The following is a 20498-nucleotide window of genomic DNA, read 5'->3' as shown; positions in this document are numbered from 1 at the left end:
GCACATTTAAAATAAAGCTAAATGCTAAAAGCTATACGCTACTTTTGGATTTTGCGTACCAATGCGATTAATCGTGATTAATCAGGGAAATCATGTGATTAATTAGATTAAACATGTTAATCGTTGCCCAGCCCTAGTAGTAACCCAACAGTTCAGGCGAAGTTTGGTCTAAAATGTAGCCTGTTTATTGGTGTATTGAGTCTCTCATTACCTTTCTTGTTTTGAAAGGAAGAGCTCTCAGACAGAACACAGACTCACACATTACAGCGCAGTGAATCATCTCGTGTCCCTGCCTTTAAGGCCTGTTTCCTGTCTAAAAACTGCCAGTTTGCACGCTGAAGTGTTGGGTAACAGTGAGATGATGTGTTCCTTATTCCTCAGAGTGACTGTTTTATCTGACCAGTTTGGTTCAGCAGAGATGGTTTTTAGGATTTATCATTTCTGGCTTAAATGTAAATGTATTTTATTTATACAGCCCTTTACAGACAATCCTTAAGGTGTACCAAAGGGCTTTACAGCAGGTAATAAATAAAGAGAAGAAGAAGCAAAAACAATAAAAGAACAGTGAAAGCAATGAAATACAACAAAAAGTGTAAATGGAATAAATCAATAATGAATAAATAATAATTTATTATAATAAATTATAATAAATAAATAATAAATTAATGGAAGGTGTACCCATAAATATATGAAGATAATTAGTGAATTCATTCATTCTTCTTAGTGAAGTGAATAAAATAAGATCTAATTAGTAAAAACTGGAGAAAACACAAGTTTAAAATGTGCCCAAACATCTTGAAATGCAACAGAAAACAATCAGGTCCATTTAGGAGATGATTCAGCTTGTTAGTGTTGAGCTGCTCATGCACAGACGGTCTCTTCGTCACTTTTATAGCGCTCTGTTTTAATCCTGAACACCAGCTTTCACATTATCTAAACCCTGCTTTAATTGAGCCAAACTGCCGCTGGAACAGTGGAGCTGGCATCTCGTGCACCACCCTTCCAGCCTTCTGACGAGGACCTCAGAAAGTCTGCCACACTGGCGTTTATACAGCTGCAGCTGGGGCATCAGCACCAGGTAACAGTGGGGGGAAAACAGCCCTGAAGGAGACCCGGCTCTCTGGAAGTTGTTGAGTCTCTTTTCATGAACAGCTGGAAGACTTCGCTCCGTCTTTTCGTTGTTAACGTTGACTCAGGCAGGAGCCAAACCTTTTCCTTTCCTCGCCTCTGTGGGGTTCAGGCGGTTTGGCTAGATTTACGAACCATCCCAAGTTGTTTCATTTAGCATATAGCTCATAACAATAAAAAAAAAATTGCACTTGTTGTGTTGCAAACACAAACTAGACTGAAATCAGCTGCATGACATGATGCCTCAATTCTAATTCTAATTCAGCAAAACTAAAAATCAAATACAGTCGTGGCTAATAGCAACTTATTAGCAAGAGGCTAACAGATAGCCTATAGCCTACGTCAGTCATAGAAATTTGCATCCCTTTATCTTTTGCCCGTTTCTCCTCTTCTTCTTTGTTTAGATCCCCAACGTGTTGAAAACCTGACATAATACCGGCTATTTACAATTTTGTTCCCACGAATTCGGCGCTACTAAAGCTAGCCGCAGTGAGCTAACGCACTTCCGGTTATTTTCACAAAATAAAATACCCGTTGCCTTTTATCATAGGGAAAGCCATTACCATACAATTGGTGCTTTTGTTTTGAAAACAGGAAGTGAACCTACCCTCGTTGTAGCTAGCTTGAAACTGCCGTTTTGACAGGAAATGACGATCGGCGACGTCCCGTTACGTTGCATCTTGGGTAGTTTGAGTATGAGTAGTAACCTCATGATGCATACCCAACATTTCAGAGAATTTAGTATGCATCCGGGAACTTCTCGCTTACTCAAACTCGCATACTAACTCAAAAAGTTCTCCTCTTCTTCTCTTTCTAAACTGGGCACCTGATGGCTTCTTTGGTCTTTCACCATGATGATGATCCATGATGACTCCACATTATTACCTTTGCTTTTCCCATTAACGCCGTCCGTTCACCCGCCAATCAACCGGAGTCACGTGACGTAAACACATTCACGTAGATGGCTGCTCAGATTTTTATTTTTATTTTACATTTATCACATAACCCAGTTAATTACATGAAGGTATATGGGTCTATGTTCATTTTAGGAGTGAAATAAATTATTTGGATTGGAAGCAGCCTGTGTTGTGGCCTGGGATCCGTCTATGCCCCCCCCCGCCCCGGCGCCCACTCCACTAACTTGACATGGAAATGAGCGGTCGTCTAGAACAGTGTTTCCCAACCTTTTTTGGCCTGAGTACCCCCTCACACATACAACGCGTGCGATGATTCTCCAAAAGTAGAGCAACACAGTGGTTATTACATGAAAATCATTTTATTTAATATCCTTAACTTCAACATAAAATTCTCAGGCTTTCTCTCTCTTTTTTTTAACCTCAGTTGAATTCAACATAAGAATAAAAAACATTTTCTTGAAATATAAATAATACCAAAATAGTATAAATACTAAATCAAAATAATCTTCCTTTGTTATCTAACTTAAACAGGAAACATTTCTCTTTTTTTTAAGAATACATTAACAGGCCTAACTCATGTAACATTTATCACAAAACTGGAGTCTCCTTCATAAACAGTCCTCCATAAAAGTGTGACGCCTTAATAAATAAATAAATTAAAAAAATTAAAAAAAACTCCCGTGCGCCGCGTACCCCCTGCAGTACCTCCACGTACCACTAGGGGTATGTGTAGCCCCGGTTGGGAAACACTGGTCTAGAAAACTGGGGATTTTTTAAAAATTTTTTTTTTTTAGGGTGCTCGTGCGCCCTGGGCGGTCGCCCACATTGCCCATAGCCAAAGCCGGCCCTGGGTTTGTGTCTCCAGACACACGCAGCCACGGCCTCCTGACGGTTTCTGATGCCTTCAGGTGGCGTCAGGTGTTCGGCGTGGAGCCGCCTCCACATCTGGAGGCAGCAGGTCCCTCCCAGGCCTGAGCTCTGAGCTCCTGATCCGTCTCTGTTCCGCTCAGCAGGCGGACGCTGGAGACCAGTGTCTGTAGAAGCTGCTCGGAATGACATTATCAGACAGCAGATGCCTGGTTAATGTCACCAAACTGCACCCTGGAGAAACCTCGGCTCTGCCCCCGTGTCCTGTCCATAAATATCAGCGGCAGCCGCCTCCTGGTGCGGCTTTACTGTCTGTGGAATGTAAACAGCGTCCTTTCAGAACCTTTAAAGCAGAGACGGGGACTCGAGTCGCCGTTTTGATGACTTGTGACTTGACAAAAAATAAAAGACTTGAGAATTGACTCGGACTTGGAAGTTAAAGACTCGGCACTTGACTTGAGACACGATGACTTTAATGACTTGAGTGTTGAGCATCTAGCATAACTTCGAACTTTGTTCCTCATTTGAAGATCCATTCTGACCAGTAAATGCTTTTCAAATTAGCTAATATTATCCTGTTAGCCTAGTCGGTAGTTAGCTAACGTTAGCTTTATATGATACAGTTACTTATATCTTTGTCTTTTCACTTTAGTAAGATCAGATTCTGCAGGTAAAATTGCAATAATAAGGTGAGTTGACTTGCCCAAGAAAAAAAGTACTTCTACAAAAAACGGTAATATACTGTTAAAATAAACAACAGTAGTTGCACTGTTAAATAACAGTAAAATATTTTATTGTTATTTTACAGGGATATTCTTTACAGTGCAGTCATTGTGCAGCACAATCAGACAGGTTACAATTACAGAACCCCCTCTCCTGATGGCTGGTATGGAGCAGCAGGGTATATATATGTATATATATATTTTATATATATATATATATATACACACATATATATATATATATATATATATATATATATATATATATATATATATATATATATATATATATTTATGTGCATATAATTAGTCTGTTAAGGTGCCAGAGAGCTAACACCCAAACATACTTGATACCCTAAATATTGCAGCTCTCCTCTGGTTAATCTTCCCCTTATGTAACAGCTCTCATGGCCCTCCATGTGCAGAAGGAAACCTGAGAATCTGCCGCTCAGCACAGGTGTGCCGGGTTAAATCTGGCCTGTTTTGACTGCAGTTTTTCTAAGATTACCCCCAGTTATTTTCATGTTTGGGTGCGGGTCAGTAGCGTGTATTCCTGCGTGCATCACTAATGAAGTATGAGGACGAGATGTGTTTGGAAAGCTGCCGGCTGAATCTAAGTTTAGATGAAGTGTCAGAGGAAAAAGGAGAGTGAGTGACGGAGAGACTGATGCTGACAGCAGGACCGAGAGCTCAGGACTAAAGTGTGTGTGTGGGGGGGGGTGTTAAAGAGAAACAAAGCCTCTTTACTGCTGTTAATACATGTGCAAAAACTGATAACATGTAACATGTGTAAAACATGGTTAAAACAGACCATTTACAATGTAAAGTTTCTGCCTTTTCTGTTTGAAATGACCCAAAATGTTAAAGATCTCCATAAAACGTCCATTTTGGAGGAGTTATGATTTAAAATTATGATTTAAAAAATCTTAACTGCTGTTAATACATGTGCACACACCTCGTATTTCCACTCAATCAATCATCCTGGAACTTTCTGTAAAATCATTTTATCCAAAAAAGAAAAATCTCTCACCGAGTTTGTCTTCTGTATTTGCAGGAATTTGTACTTAAACTCATACGATGGTTACATTTAGTCATTTATCAGAAGTTTTTTTTATATCTAAAGTCACCTAAAAAAAAGCAACATTTAAGTTTCAGGAGCTGCTTGATCGCAGTCAGGTGAGCGGCTCATTTACTGTTCTGCTGAGCAAACAAATTATTTGCAAATCTACAAATAGCCCTTCCATGTAAATTAGGAGTCCAAGAGTGCAGCTTATAAACCGTCGGTATGCGATCAGCTCTCTGTTCCCAACGCTCTGTCCTTAACGCCTTAAATAACAGCTCCTCACAAATGGAAATTAGGTTGTCCTGTCGCGTGTCAGCGCTGCCTCACAACAACGATCAGCTGATCACAGGACGCAGCGCAGACAGCTGAAAACTGGGCTTCGGATGGAGGCCGCTGCCATGTTTGCAGAAGCAGGACCCGACTCTGTGACCCGACCTCACAGAAGGGGCAGATCATGGGTGGGTGGGTCGATCTCTGGGGAGGACACCAGAGAACAGACCAGCATCCACATGTTCCAGCTGTTCTTTGGCAGCACCTCGTGTTCTCTGATGAGACGAAAAGCTCCGAATATTCAGAATGCAACGTGTAAGCAGCACAATGTGTAAAACATGGTTAAAACAAACCATTTACAATGTAAAGTTTCTGCCTTTTCTGTTTGAAATGACCCGAAATGTTAAAGATAGGTAACAGATCAGTAACAAAAAAACGGAACAGAAATGACTCGTTTTCCTTCAGAATGGAACAGAAATGACTCGTTTTCCTTCAGAACGAAACAGAAATGACTCGTTTTCCTTCAGAACTGACTCGTTTTCCTTCAGAACGGAACAGAAATGACTCGTTTTCCTTCAGAACGAAACAGAAATGACTCGTTTTCCTTCAGAAATGACTCGTTTTCCTTCAGAACGGAACAGAAATGACTCGTTTTCCTTCAGAAATGACTCGTTTTCCTTCAGAACGGAACAGAAATGACTCGTTTTCCTTCAGAACGAAACAGAAATGACTCGTTTTCCTTCAGAACGAAACAGAAATGACTCGTTTTCCTTCAGAAATGACTCGTTTTCCTTCAGAACGGAACAGAAATGACTCGTTTTCCTTCAGAACGGAACAGAAATGACTCGTTTTCCTTCAGAACGGAACAGAAATGACTCGTTTTCCTTCAGAATGGAACAGAAATGACTCGTTTTCCTTCAGAAATGACTCGTTTTCCTTCAGAACGGAACAGAAATGACTCGTTTTCCTTCAGAACGAAACAGAAATGACTCGTTTTCCTTCAGAACGAAACAGAAATGACTCGTTTTCCTTCAGAAATGACTCGTTTTCCTTCAGAACGGAACAGAAATGACTCGTTTTCCTTCAGAACGGAACAGAAATGACTCGTTTTCCTTCAGAACGGAACAGAAATGACTCGTTTTCCTTCAGAACGGAACAGAAATGACTCGTTTTCCTTCAGAACGGAACAGAAATGACTCGTTTTCCTTCAGAACGGAACAGAAATGACTCGTTTTCCTTCAGAATGGAACAAAAATGACTCGTTTTCCTTCAGAATGGAACAAAAATGACTCGTTTTCCTTCAGAATGGAACAGAAATGACTCGTTTTCCTTCAGAATGGAACAAAAATGACTCGTTTTCCTTCAGAATGGAACAGAAATGACTCGTTTTCCTTCAGAACGGAACAGAAAGGACTCGTTTTCCTTCAGAACGGAACAGAAAGGACTCGTTTTCCTTCAGAACGGAACAGAAAGGACTCGTTTTGCTTCAGAATGGAACAGAAAGGACTCGTTTTCCTTCAGAACGGAACAGAAATGACTCGTTTTGCTTCAGAACGAAACAGAAATGACTCGTTTTCCTTCAGAACGGAACAGAAAGGACTCGTTTTGCTTCAGAATGGAACAGAAAGGACTCGTTTTCCTTCAGAACGGAACAGAAAGGACTCGTTTTGCTTCAGAACGAAACAGAAATGACTCGTTTTCCTTCAGAAATGACTCGTTTTCCTTCAGAACGGAACAGAAATGACTCGTTTTCCTTCAGAACGGAACAGAAATGACTCGTTTTCCTTCAGAACGGAACAGAAATGACTCGTTTTCCTTCAGAATGGAACAGAAATGACTCGTTTTCCTTCAGAATGGAACAGAAATGACTCGTTTTCCTTCAGAACGGAACAGAAAGGACTCGTTTTCCTTCAGAAATTACTCGTTTTCCTTCAGAACGGAACAGAAAGGACTCGTTTTCCTTCAGAACGGAACAGAAAGGACTCGTTTTGCTTCAGAATGGAACAGAAATGACTCGTTTTCCCTCAGAAATGACTCGTTTTCCTTCAGAATGGAACAGAAATGACTCGTTTTCCTTCAGAAATGACCAAATCTTTGCGTTGTAATTTGGGTTCTGGGACTGATCTTCAGCAGCTCTGTGGGTGGATTGAAATAATGATGGTCAGCAGCTCTTAAATGAGAACATAGTTCCCTCGTCTGCTTGTTCATCACTGCTGGCACAGAGGGTCCCTCCTCTTCCCGTCTTCTTCCCCGCCGCTCATTACAGAACGTACAGTACATCCCCCGTCTCCCCCGTCCTCGGCGGTGACGGGCGTGGCAGCCGATGCTCTAAAACACATTTATGCAGATGTGTGGAGGGCCGAACAGCAGCTGAATATTTCATCACTTACATTATTCAGCATCTGCTCCAGAGAGCGAAGGAGTGGGAGACACCGTGGGAGAGGGCGGCGCCCCCACCCCCGGATGCTTCAGCTGTTTTTCTGACATCTGTATCAGCGACACCAGTCACAGTGATTTGCAGAGATCATATAAACGAGGAGAGGAAGAGATGGAGGCATGAAGGAGGGGGGAGGGTGCGGCAGAATGGATGGGAAGAGAAAATCAGACAAGATTGCATTCCTGGGAAATGAGGATGGTCACCATGGCAACTGCAGCTGAGAGTCACGTGACCCGGAGGAGTGAGGGAGAGGCGGAGCGAAAGGGTGGGGAGAGATGGGGAGAGTGCACGTAGCCATGCGAGCGTGCACGTGTGGTCACTGGATCGCAGTGATGTCATGCCGAGCTCGTCTGATGATAAAGGTTAGAGCCTGAGAGGAGGAAGAGGAGGAAGAGGAACGACTGACAAAAGGGACGAAGAAGAGTCCAGAAATAGAAAAGAGGAGTGAGAGCACATTTTGTATTCTGACTGACTCTGATTGGCTGATCCCTCCTGTGACATCAGCAGCAGACACACACAAACTCGCTGATCTTTGTTCTGTTTCACAGGCTGTGAACGACTCGTTTTCCTTCAGAAACGACTCGTTTTCCTTCAGAAACGACTCGTTTTCCTTCAGAAACGACTCGTTTTCCTTCAGAAATAACTCGTTTTCCTTCAGAAATGACTCGTTTTCCTTCAGAAACGACTCGTTTTCCTTCAGAAATAACTCGTTTTCCTTCAGAAATGACTCGTTTTCCTTCAGAAACGACTCGTTTTCCTTCAGAAACGACTCGTTTTCCTTCAGAAATGACTCGTTTTCCTTCAGAAACGACTCGTTTTCCTTCAGAAATAACTCGTTTTCCTTCAGAAACGACTCGTTTTCCTTCAGAAATAACTCGTTTTCCTTCAGAAACGACTCGTTTTCCTTCAGAAATGACTCGTTTTCCTTCAGAAACGACTCGTTTTCCTTCAGAAATGACTCGTTTTCCTTCAGAAACAACTCGTTTTCCTTCAGAAATAACTCGTTTTCCTTCAGAAATGACTCGTTTTCCTTCAGAAATAACTCGTTTTCCTTCAGAAATGACTCGTTTTCTTTCAGAACGGAACAGAAATGACTCGTTTTCCTTCAGAAATAACTCGTTTTCCTTCAGAAATGACTCGTTTTCTTTCAGAACGGAACAGAAATGACTCGTTTTCCTTCAGAAATGACTCGTTTCTTTGTTTTTAAATCTGTGTTTGTGCTCCTGTTTCACGTCTGCAGCACCTGCTCGTGTCAATCAGTGACAGAAAAAAACAATAACTGATCAATAACTGATTCAATAACAAAGAAAATCCCAGACTCAGGTCTTCTCAACACGTTTTCTTGGATGGATGCTTGTTTTCTGCCCAGTTAAAGCCATTCGTAACACTGACATCATGTTTGGGTCAGTGACACCAGCAGCACCAAATTACTCATTTTCTTTTAGAACGGAACAGAAATGACTCATTTTCCTTTAGAACGGAAAAGAAATGACTCATTTTCTTTTAGAACGGAACAGAAATGACTCATTTTCTTTTAGAACGGAACAGAAATGACTCATTTTCCTTTAGAACGGAACAGAAATGACTCATTTTCTTTTAGAACGGAACAGAAATGACTCATTTTCCTTTAGAACGGAACAGAAATGACTCATTTTCCTTTAGAACGGAACAGAAATGACTCATTTTCCTTTAGAACGGAACAGAAATGACTCATTTTCTTTTAGAACGGAACAGAAATGACTCATTTTCTTTTAGAACGGAACAGAAATGACTCATTTTCCTTTAGAACGGAACAGAAATGACTCATTTTCCTTTAGAACGGAACAGAAATGACTCATTTTCCTTTAGAACGGAACAGAAATGACTCATTTTCTTTTAGAACGGAACAGAAATGTCTCGTTTTCCTTTAGAACGGAACAGAAATGACTCATTTTCTTTTAGAACGGAACAGAAATGACTCATTTTCCTTTAGAACGGAACAGAAATGTCTCGTTTTCCTTTAGAACGGAACAGAAATGACTCATTTTCTTTTAGAACGGAACAGAAATGTCTCGTTTTCCTTTAGAACGGAACAGAAATGTCTCGTTTTCCTTTAGAACGGAACAGAAATGTCTCGTTTTCCTTTCAAACTGAATCCTTCTTCTAAAAGTGTCTTTGCCCCTGAATCAAACTGCACATTTCCTTTATAAACACACTCTCTCATATACACATATTTATTGCCCTCTGGGTCTGAAGAAAGGTAAATGACTCACTCTTGTACCAAAGTAATCTAAAGTCAGGGTTTAATGTCAGCTGATAAATGTTTGTAAAACATCATCGAGCAGATCAGGAGTCGGGCCGCTCCGCGTAAACACACAAAGTTCTCCATAAACCGAGACTTTCACCCATTTACAGCCACCGCGTCCAAGCTGTTCCAAGTCCAGGGAAGTTTATACTTACTTTTTGGCGCATTCATCGCCCCGTCAAATATAAATTCAGTACTTCAGTCAGGTTTACAGCTGTTTTGAAGCCATCCCTCAGGAGAAGTATTGACTCCTCGCCACAGCTGCTAGTTGTTTGGCTGTTATGGACCAGGTCAGGGCACAAGTGCCTGAAAACTGAGGATTAACTGGACTCTTTTTGTTTATAGTTCAACTACAGGCGTCTCTGAATTCTTAAAGGTGAAAGATAACTCTTCTGTCCACTTCAGGTCAGGTGGGTGCGTGTTTGCAGAGCTTTGAATTATGCACAAACATGACTTCATAGGAAAATAAGCAGCATTTCCTTCCAATATGTCTGTTTGGACAGGATCCTTGGCTTTGGACGTGGCTTTTAAGAGCCCGTGGCCCACTGCCCAGCTCTTTAAACTGGAGCACACTCACAAAACACTGGCAGGACACGGCTTCTTCTTGTGTTGTCCTTCATTCATCCACACACACGTGCACACACATGCACACACTGTCCCTGTCGCTCCACATCAGGCTTTTTGTGCCTGCTGTCAGACAGGACTCAGCATCAGAACGGAACAGAAATGACTCGTTTTACTTCAGAACGGAACAGAAATGACTCGTTTTCCTTCAGAACGGAACAGAAATGACCGTTTTCCTTCAGAACGGAACAGAAATGACTCGTTTTCCTTCAGTACAGAAAAGAAATGACTAGTTTTACTTCAGAAATGACTTGTTTTCCTTCAGAACGGAACAGAAATGACTCGTTTTACTTCAGAAATGACTTGTTTTCCTTCAGAACGGAACAGAAATGACTCGTTTTCCTTCAGAACAGAAAAGAAATGACTAGTTTTACTTCAGAAATGACTTGTTTTCCTTCAGAACGGAACAGAAATGACTCGTTTTCCTTCATAACAGAAAAGAAATGACTAGTTTTCCTTCAGAAATGACTAGTTTTCCTTCAGAAATGACTCGTTTTCCTTCAGAAATGACCGTTTTCCTTCAGAACAAAACAGAAATGACTCGTTTTACTTCAGAAATGACTTGTTTTCCTTCAGAACGGAACAGAAATGACTCGTTTTCCTTCAAAACAGAAAAGAAATGACTAGTTTTCCTTCAGAAATGACTCGTTTTCCTTCAGAAATGACTTGTTTTCCTTCAGAACGGAACAGAAATGACTCATTTTCCTTCAGAACGGAAAAGAAATCACTAGTTTTCCTTCAGAAATGACTCGTTTTCCTTCAGAAATGACTCGTTTTCTTTCTGAACGGAAAAGAAATGACTCGTTTTACTTCAGAAATGACTTGTTTTCTTTCTGAACGGAAAAGAAATGACTCGTTTTACTTCAGAAATGACTCGTTTTCTTTCTGAACGGAAAACAAATGACTCGTTTTACTTCAGAAATGACTCGTTTTACTTCAGAATGGAACAGAAATGACTTGTTTTCCTTCAGAACGAAACAGAAATGACTCGTTTTCCTTCAGAACGGAACAGAAATTACTCGTTTTCCTTCAGAACGAAACAGAAATGACTCGTTTTACTTCAGAAATGACTCGTTTTCCTTCAGAACACAACAGAAATGACTCGTTTTCCTTCAGAACAAAACAGAAATGACTCGTTTTCCTTCAGAACGGAACAGAAATGACTCGTTTTCCTTCAGAACGGAACAGAAATGACTCGTTTTCCTTCAGAACGGAACAGAAATGACTCGTTTTACTTCAGAAATGACTCGTTTTCCTTCAGAACGGAACAGAAATGACTTGTTTTCCTTCAGAAATGACTCGTTTTCCTTCAGAACGAAACAGAAAGGACTCATTTTCCTTCAGAATGGAACAGAAAGGACTCGTTTTACTTCAGAAATGACTTGTTTTCCTTCAGAACAAAACAGAAATGACTCGTTTTCCTTCAGAATGGAACAGAAATGACTCGTTTTACTTCAGAAATGACTTGTTTTCCTTCAGAACAAAACAGAAAGGACTCGTTTTCCTTCAGAACGGAACAGAAATGACTCGTTTTACTTCAGAAATGACTTGTTTTCCTTCAGAACAAAACAGAAATGACTCGTTTTACTTCAGAACAAAACAGAAATGACTCGTTTTCCTTCAGAACGGAACAGAAATGACTCGTTTTCCTTCAGAACGGAACAGAAATGACTCGTTTTACTTCAGAAATGACTTGTTTTCCTTCAGAATGGAACAGAAATGACTCGTTTTCCTTCAGAACGGAACAGAAATTACTCGTTTTCCTTCAGAACGGAACAGAAATGACTCGTTTTACTTCAGAAATGACTTGTTTTCCTTCAGAACAAAACAGAAATGACTCGTTTTACTTCAGAACAAAACAGAAATGACTCGTTTTCCTTCAGAACGGAACAGAAATGACTCGTTTTCCTTCAGAACGGAACAGAAATGACTCGTTTTACTTCAGAAATGACTCGTTTTACTTCAGAATGGAACAGAAATGACTTGTTTTCCTTCAGAACGAAACAGAAATGACTCGTTTTCCTTCAGAACGGAACAGAAATTACTCGTTTTCCTTCAGAACGGAACAGAAATGACTCGTTTTACTTCAGAAATGACTTGTTTTCCTTCAGAACAAAACAGAAATGACTCGTTTTACTTCAGAACAAAACAGAAATGACTCGTTTTCCTTCAGAACGGAACAGAAATGACTCGTTTTCCTTCAGAACGGAACAGAAATGACTCGTTTTACTTCAGAAATGACTTGTTTTCCTTTAGAACGGAACAGAAATGACTTGTTTTCCTTCAGAACGGAAAAGAAATGACTAGTTTTCCTTCAGAAATGACTTGTTTTCCTTCAGAACGGAAAAGAAATGACTAGTTTTCCTTCAGAAATGACTCGTTTTCCTTCAGAACGGAAGAGAAATTACTCGTTTTCCTTCAGAACGGAAAAGAAATGACTAGTTTTCCTTCAGAAATGACTCGTTTTCCTTCAGAACGGAACAGAAATGACTAGTTTTCCTTCAGAAATTACTCGTTTTCCTTCTGAACGGAAAAGAAATGACTCGTTTTCCTTCAGAACAGAACAGAAATGACTCGTTTTCCTTCAGAACAAAACAGAAATGACTCGTTTTCCTTCAGAACAGAACAGAAATGACTCGTTTTACTTCAGAAATGACTTGTTTTCCTTCAGAACGGAAAAGAAATGACTAGTTTTCCTTCAGAAATGACTCGTTATCCTTCAGAACGGAAGAGAAATTACTCGTTTTCCTTCAGAACGGAAAAGAAATGACTCGTTTTCCTTCAGAAATTACTCGTTTTCCTTCTGAACGGAAAAGAAATGACTCGTTTTCCTTCAGAAATTACTCGTTTTACTTCAGAACGGAACAGAAATGACTCGTTTTCCTTCAGAACAAAACAGAAATGACTCGTTTTCCTTCAGAACAGAACAGAAATGACTCGTTTTCCTTCAGAACAGAACAGAAATGACTCGTTTTCCTTCAGAACAGAACAGAAATGACTCGTTTTACTTCAGAAATGACTTGTTTTCCTTCAGAACGGAAAAGAAATGACTAGTTTTCCTTCAGAAATGACTCGTTATCCTTCAGAACGGAAGAGAAATTACTCGTTTTCCTTCAGAACGGAAAAGAAATGACTCGTTTTCCTTCAGAAATTACTCGTTTTCCTTCTGAACGGAAAAGAAATGACTCGTTTTACTTCAGAAATGACTCGTTTTCCTTCAGAATGGAACAGAAATGACTCAGAGGAAACATGGCAACATGTTTGCATCCAGGCCTCTTTGGCCCGGGAGGACGGGCACAGACGGCTTCAGGTTAACGTTTAAAAGGAGCTGCTTGGCGACACGTCACAGCGTCTCAGCGCTCAAAGGTCGGATGGTGGACTCTGGGATTAAATGTGACTCACAGACGCAGCTGACCGCGCTGCCAGAGGGTGAAGGAGTCCCATCTGAGAGTCCAAAAGCGTGAATGAAAAAGGCAGAATAATTCATATCTGTGTCACCCGCTGCCTCTGAGCGCAGGACCCGGCCCCACTTAACCCCGAGCCCTCTGGGCCGGGTGAGCGGGTCCCATCTGTCACGATCTACTGGGTTCTGTCTTTGTTCTGGGTTTCTGGCGCTTTAGTTTCTTTGGTTCCTGTTTTATTTTGAAGGGATTCTGATGAGTTGACATCCTGTTTCCTGTTTCCCGCCTGCTGTTTAGTTCTGTGGTTATCGGATGGGGAGCAGGATCACAGAGGAAAGCATGAACCAATCAGATGTTTTAAAGTCATCGTAATGATCATTTCAGAATCCTGAAATCATTCTGAAATCATTCTGAAATCATTCTGAAACGATCCTGGAAATCTTCCTGAAATCATTCTGAAATCATCCTGAAATCATTCTGGAATCATCTTGAAATCATTCTGAAATGATCCTGAAATCATCCTGAAACGATCCTGAAATCATTCTGAAACGATCCTGAAATCATTCTGAAATCATCCTGAAATCATTCTGGAATCATCTTGAAATCATTCTGAAATCATCCTGAAATCATCCTGAAACGATCCTGAAACGATCCTGAAATCATTCTGAAACGATCCTGAAATCATTCTGAAACTATCCTGAAATCATTCTGAAATGATCCTGAAATCATCCTGAAATCATCCTGAAATCATCCTGAAATCATTCTGAAATCATCCTGAAATCATCCTGAAATCATTCTGAAATCATCCTGAAATCATTCTGAAATCATCCTGAAATCATTCTGGAATCATCTTGAAATCATTCTGAAATCATCCTGAAATCATCCTGAAACGATCCTGAAACGATCCTGAAATCATTCTGAAACGATCCTGAAATCATTCTGAAACTATCCTGAAATCATTCTGAAATCATCCTGAAATCATCCTGAAATCATTCTGAAATCATCCTGAAATCATTCTGAAATCATCCTGAAATCATCCTGAAATCATCCTGAAATCATTCTGAAATCATCCTGAAATCATTCTGGAATCATCCTGAAATCATTCTGAAATCATCCTGAAATCATCCTGAAATCATCCTGAAATCATCCTGAAATGATGCAACAGAAGCTGTTCTGTGATATAAAATATCTTCTTTATCTCCGTGCGTAGGCATGAGCTCACAGTCAGAACCCTTTGATAAAGCACTTCATTTAATAAAGAAACTTGACGTGTAAACATAAAATAATGAAGTGATGCAAACCTGGATAAACACACAGAGTCCTGGAATATCCTGGAGTTAAAAATGTTTTAAACACAGCAGCGGACAGCAGCAGCTCAGGTGTCATAAAGTTGAGGAAGGAGGGATGAGGAGGATATGGAGGGAGGGAAAGAACAGACTGGAAGAGGAGAGGTGGAGAGGGGCAAGGCATGAAGAAGAGAGAGAGGAAAAGAGGAAGGTGTGAAAGGAATACATAAAAAAGAGGAAAACCGGAGAACAGAACAAACATGGCCGTGAGCTCAGATGGAAGGAGAGACGGAGGACAGAAAGTACAGGGAGGCAGGGGTGGAGCAGCGATTTTAAATGTGGGGGTGTTACATGAGCGCCACATCAAGCCCAGAGACACCACCCTGAAGTTGGCATCCGATTCTCGAATTAAATGGATGGGCATAAAGGGCCATTTCACTGCATTTTTTTGCATTTTGATCGCCCTAAACTGGGTCCTGTATGGAAACTACAATAGTTAGACTGCTCAAATCTGGATGGAATTATTCTAAAGAGGCTATAGATTCATTAAAACCTTGTTTGGGATTTGTGAAACCTTTTTCTGATTTGTGAAAATGCAGAACAGGGCCATTTTACTGCATTTTTTATTTTATTTTTTGCATTCTGATCACCCTAAACTAGGTCCTGTATGGAAACTACAATAATTAGACTGCTCAAATCTGGATGGATATTCTAAAGAGTTCTTTCTTCTATCTTTTTTATTTTAATTTGGACCATCCAAAACCAGAACCTGAATGAAATATAATTAAATATGGGCTTAATTATTCAGCACGAATGTCCGTTCAGTTTGACCGATGCCTTTTCGTGCAGCGTAAGGGGGCTGAGGTGCGCTCCATTTTGTATGTTGGTGCACTACGAGGGTGGGCAAACCGTTAATATAATCCATCCATGGAGCAAACGGGTTTACTTTTGGAAAATGTGAGGGGGATGAAATCCTCTTGCTGTAAAAGTGGGGGTGTCAAAATACCCCCATCCCCCACGGGTAAGACGCTCATGCAGGGAGGTAAAGGAGGGAGACAGGATGATGGGGGAGATTACTGATGAGGTCACAGGTGGAGCATCCTGAGATGGTCCGTATGGAAGCGTCAGATCCTTCTGCTTTGCTGCCCTTCATTCATGTGCACAAACAGAGATGCAGCTGGAGGGGAAAGCGCTTCATCACAGTCTGACCGGCGGACTTTAATTAAGAAGCGGTGCAACAGATCATCTCTTAAATGAATGAACTCTGGTCTGACTCAGTCTGTCTTCGGCTGAGAGGGAACTGCTGTCACTTAGAGACGGTGCGGCCCAGATAACTGAGCGTGTTTGACACTGTTCACCCTGCTGAGGCTTCAGATTTCTGCACATCAGAAACATCCTGCTGAATGATCTGTGACACGCATCGAACTGAAGGCCACAGATGAGGAGCAACGGCTTGCTCTCAGCTCTGTTAGGAGCAGCTGATCAGGAGGGCAGTGAGCCTCACATCCCTTCTTCTGCCTCTCAGGGTGGCGTTCCAGCTCTGCAGAAGCAGGGAAACTACACGGAATAACCTTTACACACAAAACTGATTTCACGTTCAAACACTTACAGGCTGGTACGGATCCATCTTTAAGGTACAATCCTGAGTGGTGTTGACCTGGGCTGTGTTCCAAACCGCATACTACATACTGCGTACTGCATACTACATACTGCATACTGCATACTACATACTGCATACTACATACTACATACTGCATACTACATACTACATACTGCATACTACATACTACATACTGCATACTACATACTGCATACTGCATACTGCATACTACATACTGCATACTGCATACTACATACTACATACTGCATACTACATACTGCATACTGCATACTACATACTGCATACTACATACTACATACTGCATACTGCATACTACATACTGCATACTGCATACTACATACTACATACTGCATACTACATACTGCATACTACATACTACATACTACATACTACATACTGCATACTACATACTACATACTGCATACTACATACTACATACTACATACTGCATACTACATACTACATACTGTATACTACAAACTACATACTGCATACTACATACTGCATACTACATACTACATACTACATACTACATACTGCATACTACATACTACATACTGCATACTACATACTGCATACTACATACTACATACTACATATTACATACTACATATTACATACTGTATACTACATACTACATACTGCATACTACATACTACATACTGTATACTACATACTACATACTGCATACTACATACTGCATACTACATACTACATACTACATACTACATACTGCATACTACATACTACATACTGCATACTACATACTACATACTACATACTGCATACTACATACTACATACTGTATACTACAAACTACATACTGCATACTACATACTGCATACTACATACTACATACTACATACTGCATACTACATACTGCATACTGCATACTACATACTGCATACTACATACTACATACTACATATTACATACTACATATTACATACTGTATACTACATACTACATACTGCATACTACATACTACATACTGTATACTACATACTACATACTGCATACTACATACTGCATACTACATACTACATACTGCATACTACATACTACATACTGCATACTACATACTACATACTACATACTGCATACTACATACTACATACTGTATACTACAAACTACATACTGCATACTACATACTGCATACTACATACTACATACTACATACTACATACTACATACTACATACTGCATACTACATACTACATACTACATATTACATACTACATATTACATACTGTATACTACATACTACATACTGCATACTACATACTACATACTGTATACTACATACTACATACTGCATACTACATACTGCATACTACATACTACTAACGTGTTGAAAATACCGGCTGTTTACAATTTTGTTCCCACGAATTCGGCGCTACTAAAGCTAGCCGCAGCGAGCAACGCACTTCCTGTTATTTTCACAAAATAAAATACCCGTTGCCCTTAACATAGGGAAAGCCATTACGACACAATTGGTGCTTTTGTTTTGAAAACAGGAAGTGAACCTACCCTCGTTGTAGCTAGCTTGAAACTGCCGTTTTGACAGGAAATGACGATCGGCGACGTCACGTTACGTTGCATCTTGGGTAGTTTGAGTATGAGTAGTAACCTCGTGATGCATACCCAACATTTCGGAGAATCTAGTATGCATCCGGGAACTTCTCGCTTACTCAAATTCGCATACTAACTCAAAAAGTTAGTATGAGTAGTAGGAGAAGTATGCGGTTTGGAACACAGTCCTGGTGTTTGTTAAAATGCCACATCCAGGAATGCTGAAGCAATGTAACAACGAGCCAGCGGCTGGTCGACGAGTCAGAGTCGCGTCATGATTCCTCCGTCACATATCCAAGCCTGGACCTCACTGTCCTTCCTCTGGATTTAAAGGGATAGTTCGCCTCTTTTGACATGAAGCTGTATGACATCCCATATCAGCAACATCATTTATGAACATCTTCTTACCCCCTGCTGCGTCCTGTGAGCAGAGTTCCAGCCTCGTTTTGGTGTTGATGAAGGTAGTCCGGCTAGTTGGCTGGGGTTTAAAAAATGAAGCGTTTTGCTTCTCAAAACAATATGCGTTCAACAGAGTAATACATTTGCATCACAAAATGGTTCTCCAGGAAAAAGTCAGACCTCACAATCTCTTGGCACTATTTTCTCTCCCTTCGTATCACTGCCTGCTGCCGCCTGCCGACAGCCGCGCCTGTTACAGTGTTTGCTGCTCGGTCTGCACAGATGAAGACACAACACAATACACAACTCCTTTTTTATTGTTTATTTATTTATCTGCCGCTCGGAGCATCCAGACCCCAGCTGTGTGACACAGCAGACTAAAAACTAACTCCCTGAAGAAGCTTCACCTTAGCTGCAGCCCAGCTGCCATGAAACCCTGAAACAGCTCATCTCTGTCTTTAATGTGAGAGTATTTTCAGCTTTTCAACCTTTACTCTAGTCGTCTTCCTGAAGCAGCGCCCGTGTCGAGGCTTGATGACACGAGGGCGTAATTAGAGCCTCGGACCTCTGCAGCTGCAGCTCCGAGGAGCCTTTTTCCATCTCTGGTTCTGTTCTTTTCTCCTTTTTTCAGCTGCAGCCACAGCTGTAAAATCAATATTTGATTCACAAGTGCTGAGAAAAAGTTGAAAGTGTCACATTTTACTAAGTAATAAAAAGAATAAGCAGCTCTGGAACATGCAGCTAATCAGGTTGATCAGCAACCAGCCGGTGACCCGACGGGTCCTTTGGCTTTCTGTGTTTATTACACCGTACAAGGTCCCATCTTTTCTGGGGCTGAGGGGGTAACAGTCACCCAACAAACACATTCAAACTGCTTCGAGCGTAGATGAAAATGAGCTCAGCTTCTCCTCTGGAAGCTGTTGGTTTTCTCATGTTCCATCCCTGTTTCTGAGCGCTAACCGCCAGCTCCTCTCCTCTTCAGGCGGACGCTAAGATGGTGTGCGACGTGGTCAGTCGTATGGAGGACACAGAGCCTTTCTCCGCCGAGCTGCTGTCCGCTATGATACGCCTGTGGTCGGACTCGGGCAACCAGGAATGCTTCAGCCGGGCCCGGGAGTACCAGCTCAACGACTCAGCGCAATAGTAAGTCCACGTGGTTGTTTATATTAAATCAACTCAAGTTTATTTGTATAGCACGATTCAAAGTGCTTCACATAAAATAAAAGCATTGCAGCAGGGAGTGGAAGAAGCATTCAAATTTTTTTTTTAAATAAAAGAAAAGAAAAAGAAAAATAAAATACATAAAACAATATAAAGAGAAACAAATAAAATCATTTAAATGAATTTAAGAACAAGCAACAGTCCAGATAAGTTCAAAGATAGCGTGCAGATTTCATGCATAGACACATGAGAACAGAAATGTGTTTAACCTGGATTTAAAAATGTCTCCATTTGGTGAAAGTTTAATCTCCACTGGCAGTTTGTTCCACTTGTTGGCAGCATAACAGCTAAATGCTGCTTCTCCATGTTTAGTCTGGACTCTGGACTGGACCAGCTGACCTGAGTCCTTGGATCTAAGAGCTCTGCTGGCTTTATATTCTCTGAACAGATCACAGATTGTAAACCATCAGCAGACTTTTAAAATCTATTCTGTGACTGACTGGTGATTTATATGTGACGAGATGGAGATTTATATGCAAAGATATGCGACCCAGGAGCGTCGAGTCATCCTAGAGTCTCATATTAGAGCTAAAGAAAACTGCAGGGAAAACATGAAGACGACACCGAAGGAAAAGACCCTTCCTCTGACTCAGTGATGGTCGTCCATCAGAAGGAGAGATGGTGCAGAAGAGCGAATGATGAGGTTATTCTGAGCTGCTGGAGTAGATTAAATCGTAAAACTTGC

The 20498-nt window shown here is 40.9% G+C and overlaps 1 protein-coding gene across 2 annotated transcripts in view; it reads left to right on the top strand.

Moving 5' to 3' along the window:
• Nucleotides 1-20498, top strand: part of gnao1a (guanine nucleotide binding protein (G protein), alpha activating activity polypeptide O, a) — a 147030-nt gene that overhangs the window by 81978 nt on the left and 44554 nt on the right. For both annotated transcript variants that reach the window (XM_075470746.1, XM_075470747.1), the window contains exon 4: nucleotides 19575-19735. In XM_075470746.1, coding sequence (XP_075326861.1) covers nucleotides 19575-19735 — 161 coding nt within the window. The remainder of the gene's footprint in view (nucleotides 1-19574; nucleotides 19736-20498) is intronic.

This window comes from Odontesthes bonariensis, chromosome 7 (genome assembly GCF_027942865.1).
Source record: "Odontesthes bonariensis isolate fOdoBon6 chromosome 7, fOdoBon6.hap1, whole genome shotgun sequence".
NCBI classification, from domain to species: Eukaryota; Metazoa; Chordata; class Actinopteri; order Atheriniformes; family Atherinopsidae; genus Odontesthes; species Odontesthes bonariensis.
The sequence above is the reverse complement of the archived record's forward strand: the minus strand, read 5'-3'. Positions and strand labels throughout refer to the sequence as shown.